Below are 25,880 nucleotides of genomic sequence, written 5' to 3' on the forward strand. Positions count from 1 at the left end.
ATAGCTAAGGGTTTATGGGGTGATGGAGATGGGGCTACGACGTGGGGTAAAATTGAGATGTGTTGGAAGATGAAGAGAATATAATTAATGTAAAATATTACTTGCGAAACTTGTTTTTTCTACTTTCACTAAAGAAGTCATTTTTCTCACTTATTTTCCTAGATTACATGTATCCAAAATATTTTTGTAAAAAAAAAAAAAAAACAAATATAAGAGAATTAAAAAATATTTTTTGAAAAATGTTTTCCTCCCTATGGAACAGGAGAACACACCCCGTGTTACTTTCGACGGAGAAGAGTCTTTTCCCATTACCATGAGCCTTTCATTCTTGTAAAATTCCAAGGTGAATTCAGAACTTAAATCTATTGAGTTAGTATGTTTTAATGTTCTTATCACTAATTATGCGTTCATAATTTGATATTTATTAGTTGAAATACGATAACTATGCGTTCATAATATATCTCTCGTGTTCCATCCGCTTCAGTATATCATACTGCTCCTGCATCAGCTTTTAGGACAATTATATTGTTCAAGAATCGAATTGATGTTTTATAAAAATGAAGATATCAATGCACTTTATGAATTGATGAATGATGAGTATACTATAGTATATGGGGTCTGTGGAACAACTTGAAAACCTTATAAAAGACAAGAAGGTGAACAAATCATTCAATTTCCACCCTTCAACTTATTGAACTAGTCACCATATCACATATTCACATTTAGAGTGTACACCATATAGTTCTCACATTAACAAATCTAAACCTCAAAACATAGACAAAACAGGAAAAGATGTACAGAAAAGCACAGATGTAAACGGGCTGCCCCGGTACCAACTTTATGCCTAATCAATCAACATACGATGATGGAGTCTCAAGATGTCTGGGTTTCAAGATTGGTGTGAGTAAGTGGTTTGGTAACAGCAGCTAAGATATCAGCGTAGCCAACAACTCCAACTAAATGATCCTCATTTTCGGCATCAGTAACCCATACATGAGTTGCCCGATGTGACAACATCTGAGCCATAACGGCAGCCAATGAGCTTGTCTCCTTACATGTTAATGGTGCACTTCTGCCACGATACATGCTCCTAGAAACACTTAAAGATGAGTTTGTTGGATTGCTGACAAACCCAATACTCCTGCTGCTAAATTTTTTTGGCCTAACTATACCGCGACTATTGGCTGTATTCGCATTTGTTACCATAGGATTGACTGCAAAATCAGGAAAGGAACTTGAGGTAATATTATCCTCAACACCCATCACGAATTGTCCTGCTGAAAAATTTGCCAAGGCCCATGCTGCAGCTAAATAATCACACTTCCACAGTTTAGTGGCTGAAATCTCGCCAATGATCTTATTGTAATCATCTGCCATAGGATCGATGACTGCAACTGCAGGGGGATCCTTCGGTAGTTTTTGAGTCGCATCTATCGCTGGGCGTGATGCTTCTATTAAGCAGTAGTTTGGGTTAATGATTCCAAGGGAATAGATAGAGGAGAGAGGGATAGGAGCTAATGCACCAAGGCAACCAATAATAAAACGGATGATATCTTCTCTGGACAGACAACAGAATTTGTCACGAATGGCCATAGGGGAAGAAGTTGATGGACGGTTGGCATTGGCAGCCGGGTTAGAAGTATCAATGTTCTTTAGCCATTTGCCATTATACAGAATTGAAAATCTCTTGCTCATGCCTCTCCATACAACACTTTTAGGAACTAGGAGTCGCTTCACACCTTGCTTCATCATCTCCAGAGCATCTATCAATCTGCAAAGTACAATGGATCAGCAATATACCAATTAAAGAAATAATTTCTACGAATTTTCATTGTCCACCCACTTTCCAGGAGCAAACTCATTGTATAATTGAACTGTCCTATCACTTCACATATAAGTTGACTTTTATAGGTAGCCATATGGACCCTAGCAATATTGTTTAGTAATTTCTTTCCTTCTAAACCTTGTGTAAGAAACAAAAATGAATATAATTTCTCTGTTTGATCTACTTAACATGTTAGTTGACTCTTAGGGGTCTTTTAGTTTGGATACAAGTTATGATGGAATTAATTATGTTGGGATAAGTTATATTGGGATTAGTTTTTATTGCTTGTTTGGTTTGTCATATTCAAAATTATATTTATTGCATAATTTTTAAGAATAAGTTGTTTGTTTACAAAAATACCCTCCATCTTATTTAGCTTATTTTTTTACATTTTCTTTGCAAGCCTTAGTTATTCATTCTTAAAAATAAAATTTTCATCTTATTTTGTGTATGCATTTCCATGATTGTGCCGTGTGTTTTAAAAACTAAACTTTGATCTTATTTAATTTAAAAAATAAAACTTCCATCTTATTTAGCTTTAAATAAATTTTCATCTTGTTTAACTTAAAATAAAACTTTCATCTTATTTAGCTAAAAAAAAAACCTTTCATCTTATTTAGTTAAAAATAAAATTTTGATCTTATTTAGCTTAAAAAATAAAAATTTCATTTTAATTTTAAAGCAAAAGAAATTTTATTGTTAAAATTATTTACATTTTAAAGTTATCTACATTTTAATTGATATATAAAATATAATTTTTAAGTGAATAATAAACTATTTAATTAAAAATATGTAATTTAGTAGTAGAGTGAACATTTTAAGAGAAATCAAAATATAAATAAACATAAGAATTAGACAAATAAATCCACCTTATAATATATTCATAAATACAAATTGTACTTATAAAATTAATTTTTTAATAGAAAAATATATTATCATAAAAACAATGATTAATTAAGATCGTGAATGTTATTATAAATTATATTAATATACATGAATATAAAAGTGGCATATAAAAAAGAATTTAAGGAAGGTATTTTTATCATTTCACATACTTTATCCCAGGATAAGTTATCCTGAGATTACTATTCCACCTCCAGGAAGGAATAACTTATCCCAGTACTAATTGTTAATCCTGAAATAAATTATCCCAGTCTTTGCAACCAAACAAGGAATTTAAGAGCACACAAAAATTATCTCAGAATTAACTACTCTTATCCATCACACCAAACGACCCCTAATAGGTATATATAGACCCACATGTATATTTAATCCATGATTTCATGAGCCAAGCAAAACTGGATAGCACACAGAAAAGTCAAAGAGTAGGATCTCTAATCACCCTTAGATCGTAGATATATAATTGACAACAAAAACACACAACAACCACACCTAAATCCCAAGCCAGAACCTTACAGCAAAACATGATTTCACAAATTTCATGCAATAATGTTGACATGCTTTCACAACAACCAGTACCATTCATGGGTGACTTAAGAGTAAGGCCATTAAAGTATCTGTTTTAGGCCCCCAGGAGTCAAAGACCCCTAAAAATATTAATTTTATCATATAACTAGTCATTTGAACATGTTTATAGTTTATAACTCTGTATGCAAAGAGTCGGTATTTTATTATATAACTTGAAAAAAATAATTCAAGTTAATAAATGTTAGTAAGTTAGTTCTTTGTTGCAATACAATAAATTGGTCCTTGTTCACAAAAAATCTTAATGGTATATAATATGTTTTAAGTAGTTTAATTCAAAGTTCTAAAATATCAGAAACAGTTCTACTTGACTAAAAACTTGTAAACATGAAAAGAAAATTTATAACTTTACTAATGCCATGAATATATAAGGAAATAATCAACTTTTCTAAATATTAATTGTAATAAGAAGACTTTTGCAGAATAATTAAAATTAATTATAACTAGAGATATTGAAATAAAAATATGATAATATAGAAGAAGATTGAATGCATTCCTATGTCACTTAAAAAGAGTTGGAAATAGTATTTAATTATATATGATATAATTTTTTTAATTATCATAAATAAAATGTTTCATTTTTTTAAGATTTTAGTTTTAGTTAAAATGAGTGAGCAAATAAGGTTAAGTTTCTATCAGTCATTAATTAATACATATACCTACCCCGTTTTTTTTTGTTCCCGTACATTTGTTCATTTTTTCTCTGTTTATAACAATTTTATATACTATTTTAAACTTAAGCTTTCTAAATCAATTATTTTTAGTTGTCCATGAAAATAAATATCAAATGTAACTGTATATCTTTACATCTTAAAAGGTTAAAAGAGTGATTTTCGAAAAAAAAAATACATGAATTTTATTGTAAATATATTTATGAATTCTTAATAAGTTTTGACTTTAGACCACTCAATATACTGAGCCTCCCCGCCATCACCCCTCCCCCTTGTCTCCCTCTTCCCCTTCCCAAGCAGATGAATGCAACTCTTTGGTCAAGTGCAGAGAACTCATGGATCAAGATCCTTCCTCTTCTAGTTTCTTTTCAGGAGATATTTTTTTATATACATAAGGATGTTTCTTTACTCTTCTAGGTATATTCTTTTAAAAGGGGTGGAACCGTGGAAGTAAGGGGCGTTTATGCTACTACTAACCAGAGACAAAATCTACTCTCTGCAAAAGTACAAAAGGAAAAGTTAATAAGACTTTTTGGTGCTATTCTTAAAATTTTCCCTAACCATTCACAAGATAAGAAGACTCCTTCAATTGGCTGGATTTATTACTAGAACTAGTTTAAGTGTAAAACTCACAATTTTACATTCTAAATGAATCAACAAGGTTCACGAACGCTCTACTCTTCATTCCAAGCATGAATCCTCCGACAACTGAGAGAGACCACGAATTGAATAATGATATCAACCAGCTGATTAAACACGTACATTCCTAAAGCTATCCGGTCATAGCAGCCAAGAAGAATATAAATAATTAGTCTTTCCATTCAATACAGCATGAAAAAGCAAAGTTACAAAGTTCAAATACCTAACTAGAGAATGAACAATTTTATTTTAATGTTAACCTAGCACCATGACAGTGTAGACTTGTGGAAAAAGGTGATGCTAGAATATACCATTGACATGACATTATACAGGTAAGGTAGGGATTTTCTTGAGTATGCTCACAAAGGTATTGCCAGTATCCAATGAATCTGGGGCTAATATATTAGGAACGAGCAGGAAGAAATCAACTGTTACTCATTTCTCTCCTCTGATCTCTTTTGTGTTTCTTTTTCTCTGTGTTGTTTTTTAAGGGGGAGGTCCTTGACTGAACAATCCTTAGATCTACTGAAAAAAATTCTGATTAAAAGGAGTTATGAACCTTTCTATTAGGTTGAAAACATGCATGACATTTGCTATTGTTTGTTCAGGGGCTGTGAGAAAGACATGAATTTCAAATTGGCAGAGAAGAGGGAAAGAAAAAAACAACTTTAGTCGTTATTTAGCTTGCAATATATGGGGAAGCTAGTTTAAGATGAATGTCATACACAACAAGCAACTAAAAATCACAAATAGACACCTGATTCAAGAGAAGAGTATAAGGTGCCTGAGGCTAAGAAGTTGCAGAGATTAAAGAACTATAGGTAATGTGCTCTCTACATATGGGTAAGTGCGTCAAGAAAGAGGACTTGACATCAGGTTATTGATTCTATGTTTACATTTAGGGATAATTTCAGAGACCTACCCCCTCTGAATTTGCTCCATAACAGTAACTCCCTTGTGGTTTAAAATATTATACTTACCTCTCTTATTTTGATTTTTCTATAATAATTGTTTTAAACTATTTATCATTAAATAAAAGTAATTACAATCTTACCAATTCTCCCTTTCTTACAAGCTTTTAATTAACTAATTTATTTACTTTGGAATATTAAAAAAGAACTAATATAGACGCCCGCGTTCTCCTTCCTCTCTTCCTCCACAAAAAAATATCCTCATCAACTACAATATGTCTATTTAATGCACTATAGACCTCGGAAAAAACTAAACTTCTCATTCCCATCGTTAGAATCTTGGTCTCTGTAATTTACCATGCATTACTAGCATACTTTGACATAGTGTTTGAAAAACAACTGTCTTTACTCTCTCCCAAACACACCAAGACCTTATTCTAGATCTATGGTGAAGATTCCTTTATCCCCTTTTCAATTATTGAACCCCAATCAAATAAATTATATACTTAATTTAGGTTAGGTTAGAATAACAATACATCAATTTCAACGTATTTGCTTAAATATTAGTGAAGTTTTTCAGTAAAGCAGCTTCAAGTGGCCTATATGGACATTGGAGTCAATAAGGACACACGCTAAAGTTGAAGAAAAAGTTGTTGTGGAGGAAGAGAGGAAGGAGAACACATGCCTGGATATTAGTTCTTTTTTTATATTCCAAAGGAAATTTAATAAAAAGATTGTAGCGAAGGGCAAATTGGTAAGATTGTAATTATATTTTTTTGGTGATAAATAGTTTTAAATAATTGTTAAAAAAAAATCAAAATAAGGGAAGTAAGCCTAATACTATAAACCACAAGAGAGGTTAGTTTTACGGAGCGAAACCTGAGGGGGGTCTCTGAAATACCCCTTACATTTATGAACATCGGAAACTCCGATCAGCCAAAGAGGTCAACTTAATTTGATAGAGGATTAGTCCCCCTTACTGAAAACTCACAAACCATTCACAATGACCGTATAAGCTAAAAAAGCAGTTGCTACAGAGGATGCCAAGGGAACAGAATTTTAGGATAAAAAGGTACCCAAATCATAGCGGTATACCATTTAAGAGAAGGTAATCATGTCACAACCAGCAACATTGTCCCCCAAAGAGGGCTACGACAGGGTGATCTCCGCCTCTCCGGTAACCATTACCATTTACTGGTGATGGAGAGACTTTCTTGTTCTTAAAACAGCTTCAGAACCTAGCTGGATAAGAGGCTTCAGAATTGAAGAAATTGGCAGGGAAACGTTAGAGGTTTTACACATATTATATGCAGATGATACATTAATATTGTGTGATGCTGAGAAGGAACAACTACAACATCTAAAAGTAACTTGTAGACATTTGAAGCCGTTTGTGGACACCACATAAACTTGGCCAAAAGAAGCATATTCTCTGCGCAATGAAGACCGTCAAGTTTCTGAATTATCCAGAAATTTGGGCTGACAAATGGGTGAATTCCCTGCGACATACTTGGGTCTTCCACTAGGCTCCAAGTACAAAGACTGCAAGGTGAGGCAAGGAGTGATTAAGAACTGAAAAGATAAGCGAGCACCCAGGAAGAAAGACCTATCATTTGGGGGATGAATGACACTTATGAAAAGTGCTTTAGATGGAATTCCAACATAAGAAGGGACTTCTCATGGGATGATGGACAGGAGAGAAGATTCTTTGTTAAATGGCCTAATATCTTAAAGATAAGGGAAGGGGAATTTTGGGAATCAGAAATTGAAGCCCAGACAACAAGAGTTTACAGTAAAACCTGCTAATGAGACTCAGTACTAATTTCTCAAAAAAAGGAAAACCTGCTAATGAGATTTGGGATGAGAAGGATGATATGGGGAAGTTCCATCAGCGGAGACACAGTATGGAAGATCAATGGTGCTCCAAACCTGTGATGAGCTCATATGGAAACACATGAGATGGGAGGAGTTTTGGGCACTGACAAGGATGCAGATTGGAAATGGCATCACGACCGGAATTTGGCATGATATATGGATAAACAATGCCTCATTCAAGGAGATCTTTCCCGAAATATATGTTCTGATATGTAAAGCTGCATAAAGTTGCAGAGACAGAATCTTGGACCTGAGCTTAAGGAGATATATACAAAGATTCAGAATTTGGGAAGTATAACTCTTATGTTGGAAATGCTAGAGAACATGCAACTTCTGGGAACAAAGACATACAGGAGTAGTGGAAACACAACAAAGATAGCACATTTCGCTCATATTATCAATGATCAACAAAGAGTGGTAAAGATGAAGCAATTCAGCTTGTTCAAAGATGATTTCAAGACAAATGATCCACCAAAAGTCATATGTTTTGGATGGATGGTTACATAGAAAAGCTGTCTAAGGAGGAAAAGTGGATTCAATCTATGCAATAGATGCTTTTTATGCAAAGATGGCCCTGAAACTGAAGAACTTTTAATTTTTTTATTGCTAGGTATAAAGGAAAAATGGAGCATTTCCTAAATCCTTTGGCATGCAATGGGTGGTTCCAAAGGAATCTCAGAGAACCAACACTGGCATGGCAATGTATGAAGACAAAGGAAGAGAAGAGACACTTATGGAGGACCATCCTATTACACATTCTTTGAATAATGTGGTTAGATAGTAATCAATGATGTTTTGAAGGGAAACCAACCGCCACAACTGTTGTGAAGTTTAGGTGCATTAATTGTTTGACTATTTGGTGTAGGATGAATCTTGTGATGGAAATGTAGTTATGGGCTTATTAGGTTCCCTTAATGTCTAGCATATAGAAGAGCAGTTATTTTTGTGCATTTGAAGTACCTTCTTGGGGCTCAATCATTCAATAGTAGTTTTGCTTGCTTATTGGAAAAAAACAGCAAACATGGGAAACCTGAAGGCAGAAGAAAAGAGAGGTGAACAAAGTTTCCTAGAGTATCCTAGGCTATTACCAAACTTGAACAGCAGAACCACAGTTACAACAAACTGACACTTCTATGGAGCAACAGTGAGGTAAGGCCAGATAATGCAGCAAGTGTTCCCCCTTGATGCTTTTAGATCTCCATATCTACAAATCTTTTTATGGAGTAATCCAAAGTTCCCAGTTTCAAATTGCAGTGGAAATGGGCCTACTCCTTTAAACTTCTCCACTCAAATACCTAGGGGTCTCCAATATCCATGTCACAGAGTACAACCCAGCAACCAATACATCACATTTTCCAGCCCAGTATCTACTTTGCTAAACAGAGAACTCCAAATCTTTAAGGTACTCTGAACTTCTGCTTGGATTCGAAACAAAGAGACAATTCATAATCAAGTATGGGGTGTGGGTGTGGGTGTGTGTGTGTGTGTGTGTGTGTGTGTGTGTGTGTGTGTGTGTGTGTGTGTGTGTGTGAGAGAGAGAGAGAGAGAGAGAGAGAGAGGTCTTTAACTTTCTCCAACCAAATTGCTGGATTGATCAGTGAAATCCTTCACTCTGCCTCCTCCTCTAACAAAAGAAAGAAGGTTCTAGTCCTCTCAAAGTCGAGAACAATATCAAGTATGTGGGTGATCCAAATTTATAAGGAGCAAAATTTCAAGAAACACTTCTAGAAATCATTAACCTAAATTCTGAAAGTAAATGGACTTCTATGGCACGACACAAATGAAATGTAAATCCTTAAAATTGATTCTTTGACGCATATTAAACCTAGTTGAAGTGTGAATTAATCTTGCCATATGGCATTCTGTTGTAGAGGAGACATAAATAAATTCAAATTCAATCACATGAAACACTGCATGAGTCAACTCTCCAAGACTTTAACTAAGTTAGCCTAATTTCTAACTTACAAAAGTCGCAAGGCTGGTCAATCAATTGATTATCAGCAGATCTGTCTGGTCAGGTCGACACCAGAAATATATACACACCTATGGAACCCTTTGTTATCCTTTTCATTCTATGGCATTTAAATTTTTCATGTCCTATATCAATTGGCAAGAAGTAATATCCACTAACTATACAAATTTGTACTGAAGAAGTGAATGATTACTTATGAGCTGAATTTATGAATAATACTTTACTACATTTTTGCCAATAAATCATTTCCTCCGTCCCAATTTGTTAAGTAACTCAATTCATTCTATTTTACAACTTTCAATAATTCAAACTAATCAAACTAGAAACCTTTTTTTCGTTTTTTTTTGATAATTGTGGTGTCCAGGCCAGCTTGTGGACACCTCAATTAATTCCACGAGATACCTGCACCTCCCACCAACAAGCAACAGGAATCCAAGTAACTTTGTTAATTCAAATTTGATTTTTTTGATGTCATGTTTTTCTCTACCAGGCCAACTTTTCAACCATTATTCTAACAATTTTCTTATACTTATATTAATAAAATTTATAAGACAACGGCATCATAAACTTTACAAAAATTCAGCAGTATTCCTAAGAATTGGCAATGAACACAATAATGAAGAGCAGTTTCAAAAGTAAAGGTGACTAACCTTGTGGCAGGATCAAGCTCCTTGAGTAAAGAATTATCAGGAAGCACAACCTCAGAAACAGGAGTCTTCATAGCTTTCTCCTGATCAGCCAGACATTCCTCTCTGGCCAAGAATGCAACAATATCAAGGGAATTAAGAATACCCACAAACCTTTTTCGCCTCATTTCAGCATTCTCAATCAAACTCTTTTGAGATCTCGTCTTCCACACTGGTATACCACATTCCGTAGACTCCCCGATAGCCCTTATAGCAGCCTCCACTGTTTGGGTATCCGTAAATTCTACTAACTCCGGCTTTCCCACTGTCAGATCCCCAACCACATGGTACAAAAACACCGATGCCATTTCAACTCAAATTCGCCAAACAGATAATTTTCTATACTGAAAAGGGTTTAAAATTCTGTAAATTTCCCAAGATTTTTTATCTGAATCTTTTGCCAAATTTTGTCCAAAAAAAAAAAGATCCGGATTTCGAGGAAAAACTTATAAGAGGGAATGGAGGAAGACAAGGAGAAGGTGAAAGCGGGTAATGCGGGATTTGACAACAGAAGCAATAAAAATACTAATACTAAAGTGAGATAAAGGTAGAAGATTGGCCATGGAAAAACTGGAAGCTGAAGTTAACAAGGCAAATAAAAGCAAGGCCCATGAAAACTTTGAACTAATTTCTGGTAAAATTTGCAAGGAGATTCTAGAAGAGGGTATCCTTTTAGTGGAGAAGAGTGAGAGATGATGAGGCAAAGGTCAAGTGGTCAACCAGATTCAGATGTCTCAATAATTGAGTAATAGTAGGAAATTATAAAATACTTATCCATTGTTAACTTTACACAACTATTAAAAAATTATAGATAGAACAATAATTTTATCATATCACAATCATTAAATATAATATTTTAAAAAAATTTTAAAAAAAATTCTTACTTTATCTCCATCCGATCACCCCCTTCAAATAATAATTTAGATATTTTTATTTTAAATAAAAAATCTACCCCGCCCCACCTAGCCCTACGCTTTCAAAAATTTTTATCATTTTATGTTAGATATATATATATATATATATAATAATTCTTATCAGTTTGTCGGCCATCTATAATTGGGTCACGTAGCATGTCTTAAACCATTCATTTCCTATGCCTTGAGTCTACATAATAGATAGTTGTGTGAATTAGAAAGTCAGAAGTTTAGAGAGAAGTCTTAACCTGAAAATCTCCAACATATTCCCTTTTTCTTCATGTTCAAAAATCCAACCCTTCGAAAAATAATCCTTGGCTTGTACTAAAGTTTGAAATAATAATAAGTGAACTTTATTTTACCTTCTCTTATAGTTACACCTAAGAAATTAATATGTGTCTGTAACATCCCTCAAAATGCTCATAGATGCCTTAAGAATGCCTTGGGGATAGATCGCTCATGTAGTGCATTATCCTTAATCTTTTTGGAAATTCGGAGTCCAAAATATCGATCAGGGGGACAAAACGTACAGGAAAATAGTTTCGGTGGATTTTTAGGACCCGTAGATCGAAAGATAGATTTCTCAAGAAAATTACACAAAATAGAAAGGTCCGCAACAAGTCCATGTTGCGGACCTGACAAGGGTTTTCTGGCTGAGTTGGATTTTATTTAGTAAGGGCGTTTTAGACTTTTTCCAAATTATTAGCTAATGAACCTAGACGTTTTTAAGACCTAATTCAACTCTGTAAATTAACCTAAACCTCTAATTCTATTCATTCTTCTATAATTCACCTACTTACATATTTCTCTCTCTACAAAAGACTCTCAAAGACTCCATTGAAGACTTCAAGTAAATTCACTCAAGCTCTCCATCAAAACTCTCAAGTTCTTTCAAATTATTTGGTGTTCTCACTTAAGGTATGTGGGTATTGATTCATAAATTCTTTCATCCATGAAACCCAATCAATTTCTCAAGATTTTCTATCAAATTAAAGTTTGGTATTTTATGGGTTTTATAATCTCTATTCCCATTGCATTAATTTTGATTTAAAGTATGATCATGAGTCTATTTTGATATAAATTAATGGTTATTGCATTAAATTGAAGAGTTTTTCCATGAATTCTCCTATTTTGATTTCTAGGGTTTATGATGAAAATTATGAGTATTTTAGATTATACTTCCTAATGATATTATCTATATGAATTATGTATGGGCTGATATAAAATTTATGATCATGCATGTTTTCAAGTCAATTACATGATTTTCAAGTCAATTGATTATTCAATTGTGTTTTACTTTAAGTTCAAGGTATAAATTTCATGCAAGTTATGAAGTAAGGTGACTTAGGACCCTATGTGGTGACCTAAGGCAAAACGATAAGAATTATTCAGAGATGATTGTAATGATGAAAGGACAATTCTCACATTACAAGTATGAGCTACTCTATGATTTTAAACCTATGATAATGACTATGATATATGAAATTATGATTTTTATGCTATGTATGTATTCCGTGGGATTTGACTTAGCGCCGAATGTGAACTTGAGGTGGGGGTTCAAAATATGGGGTCCTTATATAAAGTCTCTTGTCTCACAACTACGTGCCACCCATAGAATTGCCTTTATGCCTTAGCTAGTGGATCCACATATAGCATATGCATGACCCGCTTAGTAGGGTAGAGTCTACCTTGGCAAGTAAATTCTCCTTTTTTTTCGTTGTATGGAGAGACAATTAGATTCCATGTTAAAGCTTGCATGATCTTATTGTCGATTATGGTTCCTATCCCACATATGTATGATCTTTTAGGTATGCTATGATTTTAAATTATGCTTTTTTAAATGCATTGGTCAATATGATTTTCTCATGACTTACTTATCTCATCTTATCATGTGTTTTACTTGACCATTGCATTCCATGATTTACGTTGCATGTCACGCCCACATACTTTGTACATTTCAACGTACTAATGCATATTTTTTCCTACATTGTCTCATAATGTAGGGGTTGAGGTTGAAGATCACACCTATCTACGTGGCTAGTTAAGCTTTTCTATCCAGCGGTTGTGGTGAGTCCTCATTTATCGGGGACTAGTTATCGAGTTAGTTATTATTTCCAAAGACTTTTGCTATGTTTCATATTGAGGGTGAGCTAGGGACATGTCTTAGCCCCCGCCCATATTCATGAGTAGAGGCATCTAGTTGGACAAATGTTTCGAGTTTATGTTGTCATGTGTCATTCTTAATTTTTTATTCATGATTTAGACTCTCTTATGATATTTCCGCTTTTGCTTTACCTTATGTATCTTATGACATGTACAAGAGGCCTGGTTGGAGCCCTTCGAGGTTTCAATCGCCGTGTTACGACTATGCCATAGATCGGGTCATGAAAAACTTGGTATCAGAGCACAAGGTTCTTTTTTCAAGTGTCCTAGGGTGTCCAACATGCCACGTAAAGTAGAGTCTTATTCATGGGTGTGAAGCGCGCCACACTTATGAGTAGGAGGCTATGAGGCATTTTAGGAATTCTCACTTCTTTCATGATCCATGTCGTGCTATAGAGTTTACCATAAGACTTCTTTTCTATAACGATCTTTCTTTGCGATTTTTAGAAAGATGGCTCCAAGAAGACCACCATATCCAAGGGGAGATCATGTTAATGAAGCTCAAGCTCCCGTGGTTCCTCAAGACAATTGTCTCTACTGGACCAAGTGACTAATGCGGAGTTTCGAACTACCATTACTATGCTAGCCCGAGTGGTGACCAACCAAGGTATGGTGGCTCCTCCTAATGTTCCTACTCGCCCCTCAAGAGTAAGGGACTTTGCACGAATGAATCCTCCGGAGTTTCATGGCTCAAAAGTTGGTGAGGATCCTCAAGAGTTCATTGATGAGGTCTACAAAATAGTGAGTATTATGGGGGTGACTTTGAAAGAAAAAACGGAGTTGGCGGCTTACCAACTTAAGGGTGTTGCCCAAATATGGTACAATCAATGGAAGTTGGAGATGGTGGATGAAGGTCCTATTGAATGGGAAGCTTTCAAACTTGCTTTCCTTGATCACTTTTTCCCTCTTGAGTTAAGGGAGGCGAAAGTGTTGGAGTTCATAAATCGAAAGGCAATATGGGGATGAGGGACTATGCCCTCAAGTTTACTAAGCTATCCAAGTATGCTCCTTCAATGATTGCTGATCCACGTACCCGAATGAGTAAATTCATATCGGGGGTGTCTTGTTATTTCGATCTCAATATTCGACCTAATTTTTTATGTAGTAGTGATATTTTTTATGGGCTTTTATATTAAAAAGAGATAAATGTCAAAAACACACCTAAACTATCCCTGTGTAAGTTTTATACCTAAACTATCACTTATTAGTATGAAAAATACACCTCAGTGGTGTATGTAATATACTCTCTATTTTTTTTAAAACCTTGTCATATGGATAAAATATTACACATTGACAAAAATTAAATAAACTATTAATATTAGTTAAAAGTTAAGGACTAAAGTATTTCTATTCCCAAAAGGAAATTATTTTTTTAATAAAAGAAATTACTTTTTAAAAAATAAATTATTTTAAAAAATAAATTTTAAAATATTTTGCTCACGCACTTCACCCCCCCCCCCATACACACACAATCCCCGTCCTTTTATTTTTTAATTTTTAAAATTTCTTTTATAAAATATTTTTAAAAAAATTCATACTTTACCCTCTCCTCACTCCTTCCTAAAAAATATATTTTTTTTAAAAAAATAAAATTATACCCACACCATATAACCCTCTGCTGTTAATTTATATTTTTATCTATATATTTTTCTCCTTTAGTGTTAGATATGTACATATATTTTTAAGAAAATAGTTTTTCCTACTTGAGTTTTTAATTGTTCTGCTGTCTGTTTTATCTTATATTCATGATATAGTAGCCAATATCTAGATCTTATGTCCCTGTATGCAGGATGTCTTTTCATAAATTTTTAAATCGTGCTTGAAGCTGTATTACCAATTTGTATTCTAATCTTGATATGGTGTCCTTCTGGACAAGTGAATATTGTCCATTCTATACTTTCTGGATGCATTTTTACTTGCCAATATCCAGATTTACAATCAAATTTACTAAATAATTTTTTACCTTGTATCATATTTATTAGTTCATTTTTTTCTGGTAATTTATACACATCTGTTCTAGTATTATCAGTTAATCTTTTATAATTTATCACCATTCTAGCTTTTCCTCTTACTTGCTCACTATGGTTTCTTATCATAAATGCAGCAGATCTATGTTTAGAAGTAGATCTTCTTATTACTTCTAATTTTAATAGTTCTTTGATTTATTTACTAAATTCCTCTGTGTCTTCATTGTTTGCTTCTATAGCTACTGTTTTTATAGTATATTCTGGGTTGATTATGTCTAGTTTACACATGATTTTATTACAGCCCCAATGTATTAAAGATTTTTCACCAATTGTCTCCATTTCATCTAATATTGTTATTATGCTATCTAAATCTTTAGGATTTTTTATTGTTCCTATTGTATTTATTCCTTTCTAAAAATTATAAAATTTAGTTTCTACATTTATTAGTGTGTAATCTTTTTCTATATCTTCTAAGTATGATTGTTCTAAATAATCGTTATATTCTTCATACAGGTTTTGTGAAGAGCAACTTCCTTCTTTATCACCACATTCTTCTCAACATGGCGTTGTACTCTTTTTAGGGGTTGTTATGTCTTTAATTTGAGATCTTCTTTTTGTAGGAGGGTATATAGTTTATACTGGAGTATAAGTTGTATTTCTAAATAACATTATTCCATCTCTAGAAAACAAACAACTTCCATTATTTTGTATAAGAAAATGTAATCCTATTACTAAATCTGTTTTGATGTCTAAGTCTTTTGCCAGTATTTTATACATATTGTATGTAGGCTTATAAAATTCGTTACATGTATTAATAAAACTTATTTGGGTTTTTCTATGTAATGATTATAGAAGTTATATGTTCCTTCCATTTGTATTGCTGATATAGGCTCTTTAAATATTTTTAATACTTTTGCTAGCAATATCTTTTTGTTTATAAGATAACTTGTACATCCTGTATCTACTAGTGCTAGGATTTCTAAATCATTTAGATAAAAGTATTTACTTTGACAAAATCGGAGCTATACCAATTTAAAACATCTTGAATACTTAGATCTAAGAATACATCCTGAGAAGTACAGAGTTTTACATAAAACTAATACAATTAGGTGTAATTTTGTACAGGGAGAACACGTATTGCATTCTGAAGATAAAAATCACAATACTTTAGTAGACTTACTTATCAATCTTAGTGACAACATTCAGTTAAAAGATAAAGGAGTCATACGCCTCTTAGAAACTGTAGAAACTAGTATAATTAAACAAAATAAGATACTAAATAAATTAGAGCAAAACTTTGATTTTCTCAAATCTCAACAATTAGAAATTGATAGAAAGATTCAATATTTAAACACAAAGTTTAACATTGAAAAAATACCTACAAAGACAGAGATAGAAAAGTTAGTAAAAATAATTATTGAGAAACCTAAAGAATTAGAAGTAAAAAATACCTATGTAGTAACAAAAATTATAGAACAAATAGAACACATAACTACAAAAATTAAGGATTTAAAAGAAATAATAAAAAGACTTGACAAATCTCTCTTTCATGAGCAAAGACGACATAAATTATAAGAAAGCTTTAGAAATTTCAAATAAATATCATCAAGATCCAATCGGTTTTCAGGACATATTCCACCAGTATATAAGACAAAGTAATAGTAAAATAAAATAACACAATAATAGCCTTGTTAATAGAATTAAATAACAAAGTGGACAAGTTAATTAAAGAAAAACAACCCGAACTGCAAGTACCTAATACAGAAATAGACGCACTAATTAGTCAATTAAAAAGAACAGAAATAACACCACAAAAAGAGAAACAATAGTTGGTTAAAAAATCACAACCATGAACCTTTTTCCACATGAATCAGGACGGACAACCGAAGAAAATAGCCAAAGAGACAGACAAAGAGTAAGCTATTCAGTTAATAGAATTGGTAATAATATCATATCTAGGATTCTATCCCGCAGAAGACACCCTAGTGAAGAACAAAATCAAAAATTGAATGAAATAGTAGATATGGACAAAGACTTACAGATATTTCAACAAAATCAACTAAAATTATTAAACCCTAAGACATTATACAATGCTCAATGTTTTTCTAGAGATAATTAATTGTATAGACATTATAGGGAAGAACAAATATAAGCCATAGGAGAAAAAATTTCAATCCCTTCGTACAATTCTACTCTATAGTTACTAAGTCTAATATCGGCTTGTACACTAGTAATTTCTGTAAGTAACTCTGCTCGTAACTCAGTTTTTTCTTTGTATATATCTTCTATCGTATTAATTTCTTAACCTTAATGCAACCTATCTTTTAGAATACTGTCAGACTGTAATATAGATAAAACACATAAATGTTTAGTAGACAACTTATGGATAGCCTATAATAAGCAAGACACTAAACATTTTATTGCAGCAAACAATGCTTTATGTCAATATTTTTCAGACAAAAATAGAAAAAATAAATTTAAATATTACGTTGTTATACACGGTAAAACAAATGAAGTTTTTCAGACCTGAATAGAAGTAGTAGACTCAATAAATGGAGTAAAAAACCCTCTTTTCAAAGGTTTTAATAATTTCACTGAAGCTTTAAACTATGCCAGAGGAATACTTGGCCCAAACTATTATATTTCACCTTCCTCAGACAAAGCCAAACCTCTACTCCTCAATACAACATTCAGAAAGGCATAAATAAAATAATTTTCTCTGATCATTTTTCAACCATGAATGAAGTCTTTAAACGACTAAATACAAAAAATGAGGCTCTCATTCAAGAAAACATGAGACTTCTGAAGCAGCTTGAAACTTTCCAAGGTAAGTTTGTTTCCAAAACAAATAATATAGGTACTCAGACTGAAGAATTCTCCATCTCAATCAAAAATTGATGAGAAGGGTGTGCATTCCCCTCTGAATGCTAAGAAATCTATTGTATCAGATCAAGGATGGGGAGACAAAGATAAAGATGGTGGGCACAACCTGTACAGCTAGTCTGGTTTAAACTGTAGCTGCTAAAGACATATCAAACCCGTTAATGGCTATCAATTTGCCAAAAAGTGAAGACGATGGATATTTTTCCTCACGAAGAAGATAACTAAAATCCTTTCAAAAAGACAATTACAAAAAGACTATAGTACCTGGAAAAGAAAAAAATGACAAAATCAGATCTATAATTAAGCAGACTTTAGAATAATTTTTTAAGGATCACAAAGAAGATAAGCATGTTATTAGTAAAGACAGTCTAAATCCAGAAAATGACGGAATAAATTCAGATGAAAATGCCAGCACCAGTCCAATAAGAACACCAAGTTCAAATGAAGACTATGGGAGTAATAATTATCAAGATGCTCAAGATCCCTATGAAGATGATGATTCAGGAATGATTTTCGACTCCATTGCCTTACATAATTTAAATATAGTTCAATACAAAGGCAATAAAGACAAGAAGATAGATATCTGTAACAAAAAGAAAATCATGAAGAAGACTTTTGTGGTTATTGTAGAAAAGTAAAAATGTGTGTCATGTGGGTATGCCCACTACTGTCTTGTAATGAGTGCTGTCACTTTATCACTACCCTCTAAAAGAGTAAAAAGCTGTTGATAAGCACACGTCTATCTATGTCAGTCAAAAAAGATGAAAATTAATAATGCATGTGACGATGGGGACCAATGAGCACCCAATGAGCATTATTAAAAAAATCTTATCAGTTTGTAGGCCATCTATAATTGGGCCACGTAGCATGTCTTAAACCATTCATTTCCTATGCCTTGAGTCTATATAAGAGATAGTTGTGTGAATTAGAAAGCCAGAAGTTTAGAGAGAAGTCTTAAGCTGAAAATCTCCAACATATTCTCCTTTCCTTCATGTTAAAAAACCCAACCCTTCAAAAAATAATCCCTGGCTTGTACTTAAGTTTGAAATAATAATAAGTGTGTTTGTGTGAAGTTTTTCAGTTTTATTTGCAAAGTCCTTCGGGGTTCCCGAAAGGAAAATCTCTCTCAGTTAAATCATGTAAGTCTTATACAGTTTTATACCCGATTTCCCCCTAAAAATATGACATTTCTTTGATTTACTGTTTTTATATGTAAACTGTTGTACAATTTTATTTATTTGCCTTAATATATGGTTATCCTCTTGATTTCTTAATAACAATTATAGATTAACCTGTAAATTCTTAGAATTATTGGCCTTGAAATTTCGATTAATGAACAAAGGATGAATTTGTTGTCAGATGTCTGTCTGGGGTGTGGTTAAAGATGAAGTTGTTGAGAACCTAAGTTAAGAGTACGAGATGAACAGGGTTAGTTAAAAAAAAGAGTAAAATCGGAGAAAATAGGATGTAAACCACTAGATAAACATGATGAGACTATATGAGAGAGGGAGTACTGAGTAGAATTTACAACTTATTGAATCAAAACTCTGTCTTCATTCCAAAAAATCACTTCATTCTAGGAAAAAAAAATTAAATCATCTTTGTATCTAAATCAATCACCTTTTATCTAAATCATTTTAATTTGACATCAGAACTATAATTGTATAAGTCTAAGAACTAGTTGTTCTAGAGAAATTGATATTTCAACAAAATCAACTAAAATTATTAAATCCTAAGACATTATACAATGTTCGATGTTTTTCTAGAGATAATCAATTGTATAGACATTATAGGGAAGAACAAATATCAGCAATAGGAGAAAAAAATTTCAATCCTAAACTTAGTGAATCCTACTTTTTAAAAAAACAATTAAGACTCTTCCATAATGTTAATGCATATGAGACTAATAGTCATAGGAATAAAAGGACTAACTAGAAAAAAATTAGGTTCTAAAGTATTAATAGTATTATATGATGACAGATGGTAAGACTTAAAGAAATCCATAATTGGATTAACTAAAGTAGATATGAAAAATAATGGAGAAATATTTTATATTAATCCAGACTTTTTAATAAACTTAAAAGAATTTGGTAAACACATTAAAATAGGAATACAAACTAAAGGATATGAAGAAATGAATCATGGAAATAATCTATTAATGTGTATCGGATTTATAGGAAAAATGACTTTAAGTAGCAACACAAAATTTAAGCTTCAAGTAAATGATGTGGTAGAAGTAATGGGTAATAAAGGTATAAAACTAATAAAACCTATTAAAATTAATCCAGAAGAATTTGCAGGCTTAGAAGTGAACTTAGATAAACTAAGCAAACCAAAAATATTTGCATCGGAAAATCCTCTAATGTATACTAGTTCTAAAGGAGAAAGCTCAATAAGATTTACAAATTATAATTATACTAGTCAAAATCAAATAGATGACACAGACATGGAGAGCACAATAACTACAGAACAAGAACAATTTATGAATATAGAAATAATACAAGAAGGTTGCGAGGTAGACAATGTGTCACGACCCAATTTCTTAGGTCATGATGTCACATACTATAACCCACCAGTAGGTAAGCCAACCCGTCAACCAGGAACTTCAAGTAATGAGTTTGAGGGAAGAAACTAAACAAGAGTGGAGAATTAGAAAGATAAGTAGAAAGATTAAGCGGAAGTAACCCAAAATATGGTATAAACAACTAAAGATCCCTCCCAAACGTGGAAGTCACAAGTACAGAGCTGCTACAAAATAAAAGATGAGTACAAGTCCCAAAAGTGGACCGAAAATATATACAATAAGTGGCTAGTCTCAAAAGGCAAAAGACGGGCCATCCATACTAAAAGAGGCAGAAATGATCCAAAAACGCCAAGTGCTCACCCTAGTCTCCAAAGCTGACTGCAACAAGCTTGATCTATCCACGATGGTAGCTAGTGCTCTGTCTTGCATCACGAAAGTAAGTGCAGATTACAGTATGAGTACCAAGACAACAGGTACCCAGTAGGCATCATAGGCCGACTGAGAAGAAAAGGTAGAAACAACATGAAAAAGAGGAATAAGCCTAAATAGGAATCAACACAAGCATCAAAAGGGAAAAGAGTATTATCTATGAGAACTACAGCTAACTATACCCAACTGGCCCCTCATAAGCCCAGCCAGGACACTCGTGCGCAAGTAAAATAAAAACTCGAATGAACCCCTATAAGCTCGCCGAGTACACAGAATAGCTACAACTACCAAAGCTGGGAACCAAGAATCTGCGATGTCAGGAACCGAAGAACTGTATCATTTCCAAAGCCCAAAATCTTCAAGAGTCAATAAACAAGGGGTGCCTTAGGGGTCAAGGCCAAGACTAGGACCCAGATGCTCGCCCGAAGGTTCAAAGTGGCCAAGGCTGGGACTGAGTACCCAGATGCTTGCCATAATACATCGGTACAATTGAGGCTGGGACTAGGTACCCGAATGCTCACCGTAAAACATCAATATGACCGAGGTCAAGACTGGATACCCGGATGTTTGTCATACTAGCAAACCGGTAGAGGTCGGGGCTGGGTACCCGAATGCTCTTCGATAATTCAAAATGGAGGTCGGGATTGGGTATCCGGATGCTCATAGATAAATTATCCCATGATGCCAAATATTTTTCTTCCCAACTAGAATACAATAGTACCAAAATTTTTTTTCCCAACGAGTCAACTGATATACCGCCAAAACTTAAACTAGAGCCAAAGTCAACGATCACAAAATCTATTGTTACCGATGCATCACGAAAGTCACAATTATACCGAGTTATGGATGAGGGTATTTTTAAGAGCAATGTCTAACTAAGGCCAAATTACCAGGCACTAGCCTGCTACACCATTCTACAAGGATCTAAGTCCATCGGAGTGACGCCGAGGCATCTAAAGTAAGTTTACATCCTATACTAAGGCCTCCATAGTATCAACAACATGCTCATTCAAATCTCCTTATAATACTAACAAATAACGACAAGATACACATACTTCTAAATACCCAAAAAAAACCCGATAAAAAGCCTAAAGCATAATTTCTAACGCCTAAGATATATAATTAAACTATCCAACCCAAATTCCAACTATTTCAACATGCTTTCACACATTCCAGCTCAATCTAAAGAAAGGAAAACCGTAACCTACCTATAGGCTAAACACATGAGCTTCAAATTACTGTGCCGAAGCTTTTCCCTTCTGAACTGCTTTGGAATGCTGCCACATTGTCAAAAATAGAACCATGACATTGATATGGTCGTTTAGACACTAATTTTATAATTTTTGTAGATGGACCAATTTTGGAGTCTAAAACGAGAATTGTGGGGTGGGAATTTATGCTGGACGAGGATGTAATCAAAACTCATAAATTCAAACTAAAAGACCTAAAAATGGCAACATCAAAATCAGCTAATTTTGAATAAACGAGACCCTTCCAATCAAAAAAATTCACACTTCAATGATCCTTGCGAAAAACTCCACAATCTAGCTTCAAGAATCACTTAAAACGGAGTTATATTGACCAAGATACACTCTTTCAAAATTTAATAAAATTTTATTCCAAAAAGACTAAATCAGTAAATAAACATGCATTTTTACATCAAACAAAGCTTCCCCTCCCATGTATGAGCTCACCACGAGATTCCTCACGAAATTCTCTTAAATTTAGACCCTTGAATCACCAAAATAGGGTTTATATAGGTCAAGAAATAATTTTTCAAAGTTCTTCAACAACTAAATATGAAAATGGACACTGGTGAAAATAAAATCATGAATTTTACCTGAATCGAATGCTCCAAATCAGTTTTTAATCTATCAAATGCGTTCTACACGAGAAATATCACAAGTTTGCCTTTTGAATCACCCAATTTGGATCTCTATAGCTTAAGATAAAGGGTTTTAAAGTTGGAGGAAATATCCCAAAATAAAAGGGCTGCTACTGTTGCAATTTTTCAGATTTTGGATTTTCCAAAATCTTCGATAGGGTACTCGGAATTCGTTCGGAATCCGATAAAAATAAACCAGATATGCTACCTCAATAAATTCGATGTTTTGGATTTAATGGCGCATTCAGAATTCCTATATGAGATCATTTTAATAGAAAGTGGGTCCGACACCCAAGAGCTATTTTAAGCCACATTCCACAACGGGACTCGATATTAGTTCGGAAGGCTCAAAAAGCAAACGAAGGGTCATTCTAGACCAAAATCAACATTCCAGAACTAACCGTGCTGTCAAAATTTTCATTCGAGCGTATTTTCCAAGAATGTTGACCAAAGTCAACCATAGACTAACTTTTAAAGTCAAAAACGCCAAATGGCCCCAAACTCGTATCGATTGCCTCGATTGTCATGAAAACAATGCTATAGCCTAATTTGGCCATTTCAGAGCTGATGGAACTATCAGAATTCAAATTCAAGGTTTCCTTGACCCGAAACTCGAAAAGTCGCAACTAAACCAACTTAGGCCTCAAAAATACCAAAATGGGCTTGAGACCTCTAAAAATTCAACCAACATTTCTTCTAGACTAAAAATCATCTTCCGAACCCAACAGAGTTGTCGGAATTCCATTCTGAGCAATGGAACTCCAAAAGTTGACCAAAGTCAAACTTTGGCTTAAAGTTCCTCAAAGCCTCAAATCTTCGTTACAACTCCAAAACTGATTCCGTAAAGTCTCCTAAGCCAATCTCGACATTTTGAAGCTGATGGAATCTACATAATTCCTTTCTGAGACCTGTAGCTCCGATTGACCCCAAATACCACTTTTTAATACTTAAAGCTTATGAAACTCAAAATTTCCAACGACTTAACTTTTCATAGGATTTTCTAAAAATCAACACCCGGTACCAATCAAAAAAGACTTAGGGCAACTAAAGGGATGGGTAAAATGGTTATTTTACAAAAAATTCAAAAATGACCTTCTAGGTCATTACACAATGCTATCGCAACAACAAAAGAATTATACAAAGAAAACAAATATAGTGTCTTTAAATGTAAAAGGCTGTAAAAAAGGTCAAATGGATATCATGAAAACAATAGAACATTTTAGATTATGCCCAAAAACAAATGATAATGTAGCATACAAGATAGAAGACACAGAATATGTAGAAAAGACCTCTACAAAAAATAACATAGATCTCTTAGATGACATAGAATCTTTAATAAGCTATAAAGAACAAATGAATGAAGCAACAAGTGCACATAGTGCTAGTCCTTTCCAATGAACTAGCCAAGTTCCTACTGTTGGGTATAGTACAAGAAATTTGCCAAAAAATGCCTGACCTATACCAGCCACAAAAATAAAAGAAAATAGTACTAGCCTTATATGTAACGAAGACAAACAATTTAGAACAATAAAAGTACTAGCTAGAATTAAGATTAAAGACATAGAAATAAAAATCCTAGCACTGGTAGATACAGGATGTACAAGTTGTCTTATAAACAAAATGATATTGCCAGCCAAAGTATTAAAAACATTTAAAGAGCCTATATCAACCATACAAATTGATGGAACATATAACTTCTATAATCATTACATAGAAAAAGCCCAAATAAGTTTTATTAATACATGTAATGAATTTTATAAGCCTACATACAATATGTATAAAATACTAGAAAAAGACTTAGACATCAAAAAAGATTTAGTATTAATTTTCTTATACAAAATCAACTAAACTGGGTTTGGTCCTAAGTCTATTATCTAAATCATTTTATCTAAAACTAGAACAACTAAGCATCACAAACTGGATGCATATAAAAGACTTTCTTAAATATTATTTTTATTATTGCATGGTTAGTGGCAATATTTTTGATGGCTTCATAGCAACTTTCATTCTAAAGGAAAGCGAAGAACCAACCTAGGTAAAAATTATTTCATAAATTACCTGGAGCTTTAGGAAGAGAAATAGAAGAAAGATGGTACAAAAGGGAAGGTGTAGAACAAAATCGTACAGCTTTATGGTCAATAGGACAAAAAATATAGCATGTAATGGAAATACTACAAGTAAAATATACCAATATACAAATACAAAAATAGCTCAAACAAAATAAAATGAATTTCTATAAATTTGTAATTTATACAACTCAGAGCTATGATAAAGAACCACGTAAACAGAAAAAATACAAAAGACGATCTTCGTATAATCAGAAGCCATACAAATGTAAAAAGTATTACTTAAAAAGATCCTCAGCTAAAAAACTGTACTTGAATAAAGATAGACATGTTAGAAAATATAGAAATGATTGAAACTACAAAAATAAATTAGAATGTTATACATGTGGTAGTATAGAACATTTAGCTAATACATGTCCTAAAAGAAACAATAGTAAAACTAAAAAATCTCAATTAATCGAAGAGCTGCAAGAAACTTTACTAAATGTAGATGAATAAATGTCAGACATAGAGAGTATATATTCTATAGTAAGTATTGAAGTAGCAGATAATACTCAAACAGAGTCCCCTGATTCTAAAGAAGATAATCTCATAAATGAAATAGGATTAGAAAGAGGAACGTTAAATTTAGAAGACTTACAATTAAGTACTATGATGAATATAGGACAAGAATGTCGTCATAATTTTGAAAAACATAAAGGAATAGATAGTAATCAATGTAGCATATGTAAATGATATCCTAGTAGAACAAACAAAGCCAAATGTTAAAAATGTTAAATGGAGGCCTGTATCACTTGCATAGAAGCTAAATTAGAAATAAAAATAAGCAAACAACAAGAACATATGTTAGTAAAAGACTCGGTTACCACTTTACGATTACAAACTTTAGAAACAAGATTAAATGAATTCGAACAAAGACTAATTGCCACAGAAAAAGGAAATCAGAAAACAGAAGAAACCTATAGACAAGGAACTATACATCTAG

The 25,880-nt window shown here is 33.1% G+C and overlaps 1 protein-coding gene across 1 annotated transcript; it reads right to left on the minus strand.

The window, feature by feature from the left end:
- Positions 1–583: 583 nt before the first annotated feature.
- LOC129902957 (CBS domain-containing protein CBSX6) lies at positions 584–10,789 on the minus strand. Its single transcript, XM_055978416.1, has 2 exons — positions 10,029–10,789; positions 584–1,771 (listed from the first exon to the last, which is right to left on the minus strand). Exons 1-2 carry the CDS (start codon positions 10,370–10,372, stop codon positions 874–876), a joined length of 1,242 nt encoding a protein of 413 aa, XP_055834391.1. The 5' UTR covers positions 10,373–10,789; the 3' UTR covers positions 584–873.
- Positions 10,790–25,880: the final 15,091 nt, after the last annotated feature.

This window comes from Solanum dulcamara, chromosome 1 (genome assembly GCF_947179165.1).
Source record: "Solanum dulcamara chromosome 1, daSolDulc1.2, whole genome shotgun sequence".
Classification (NCBI taxonomy): domain Eukaryota; kingdom Viridiplantae; phylum Streptophyta; class Magnoliopsida; order Solanales; family Solanaceae; genus Solanum; species Solanum dulcamara.

Coding starts and splice junctions, on each gene's coding strand:
- LOC129902957 (XM_055978416.1), bottom strand. CDS start 10,372: ATGGCATCGGTGTTTTTGTACCATGTGGTTGGGGATCTGACAGTGGGA. Junction 1,772..10,028: donor GAGCTTGATCCTGCCACAAG/GTTAGTCACCTT, acceptor TGTACTTTGCAG/ATTGATAGATGCTCTGGAGA.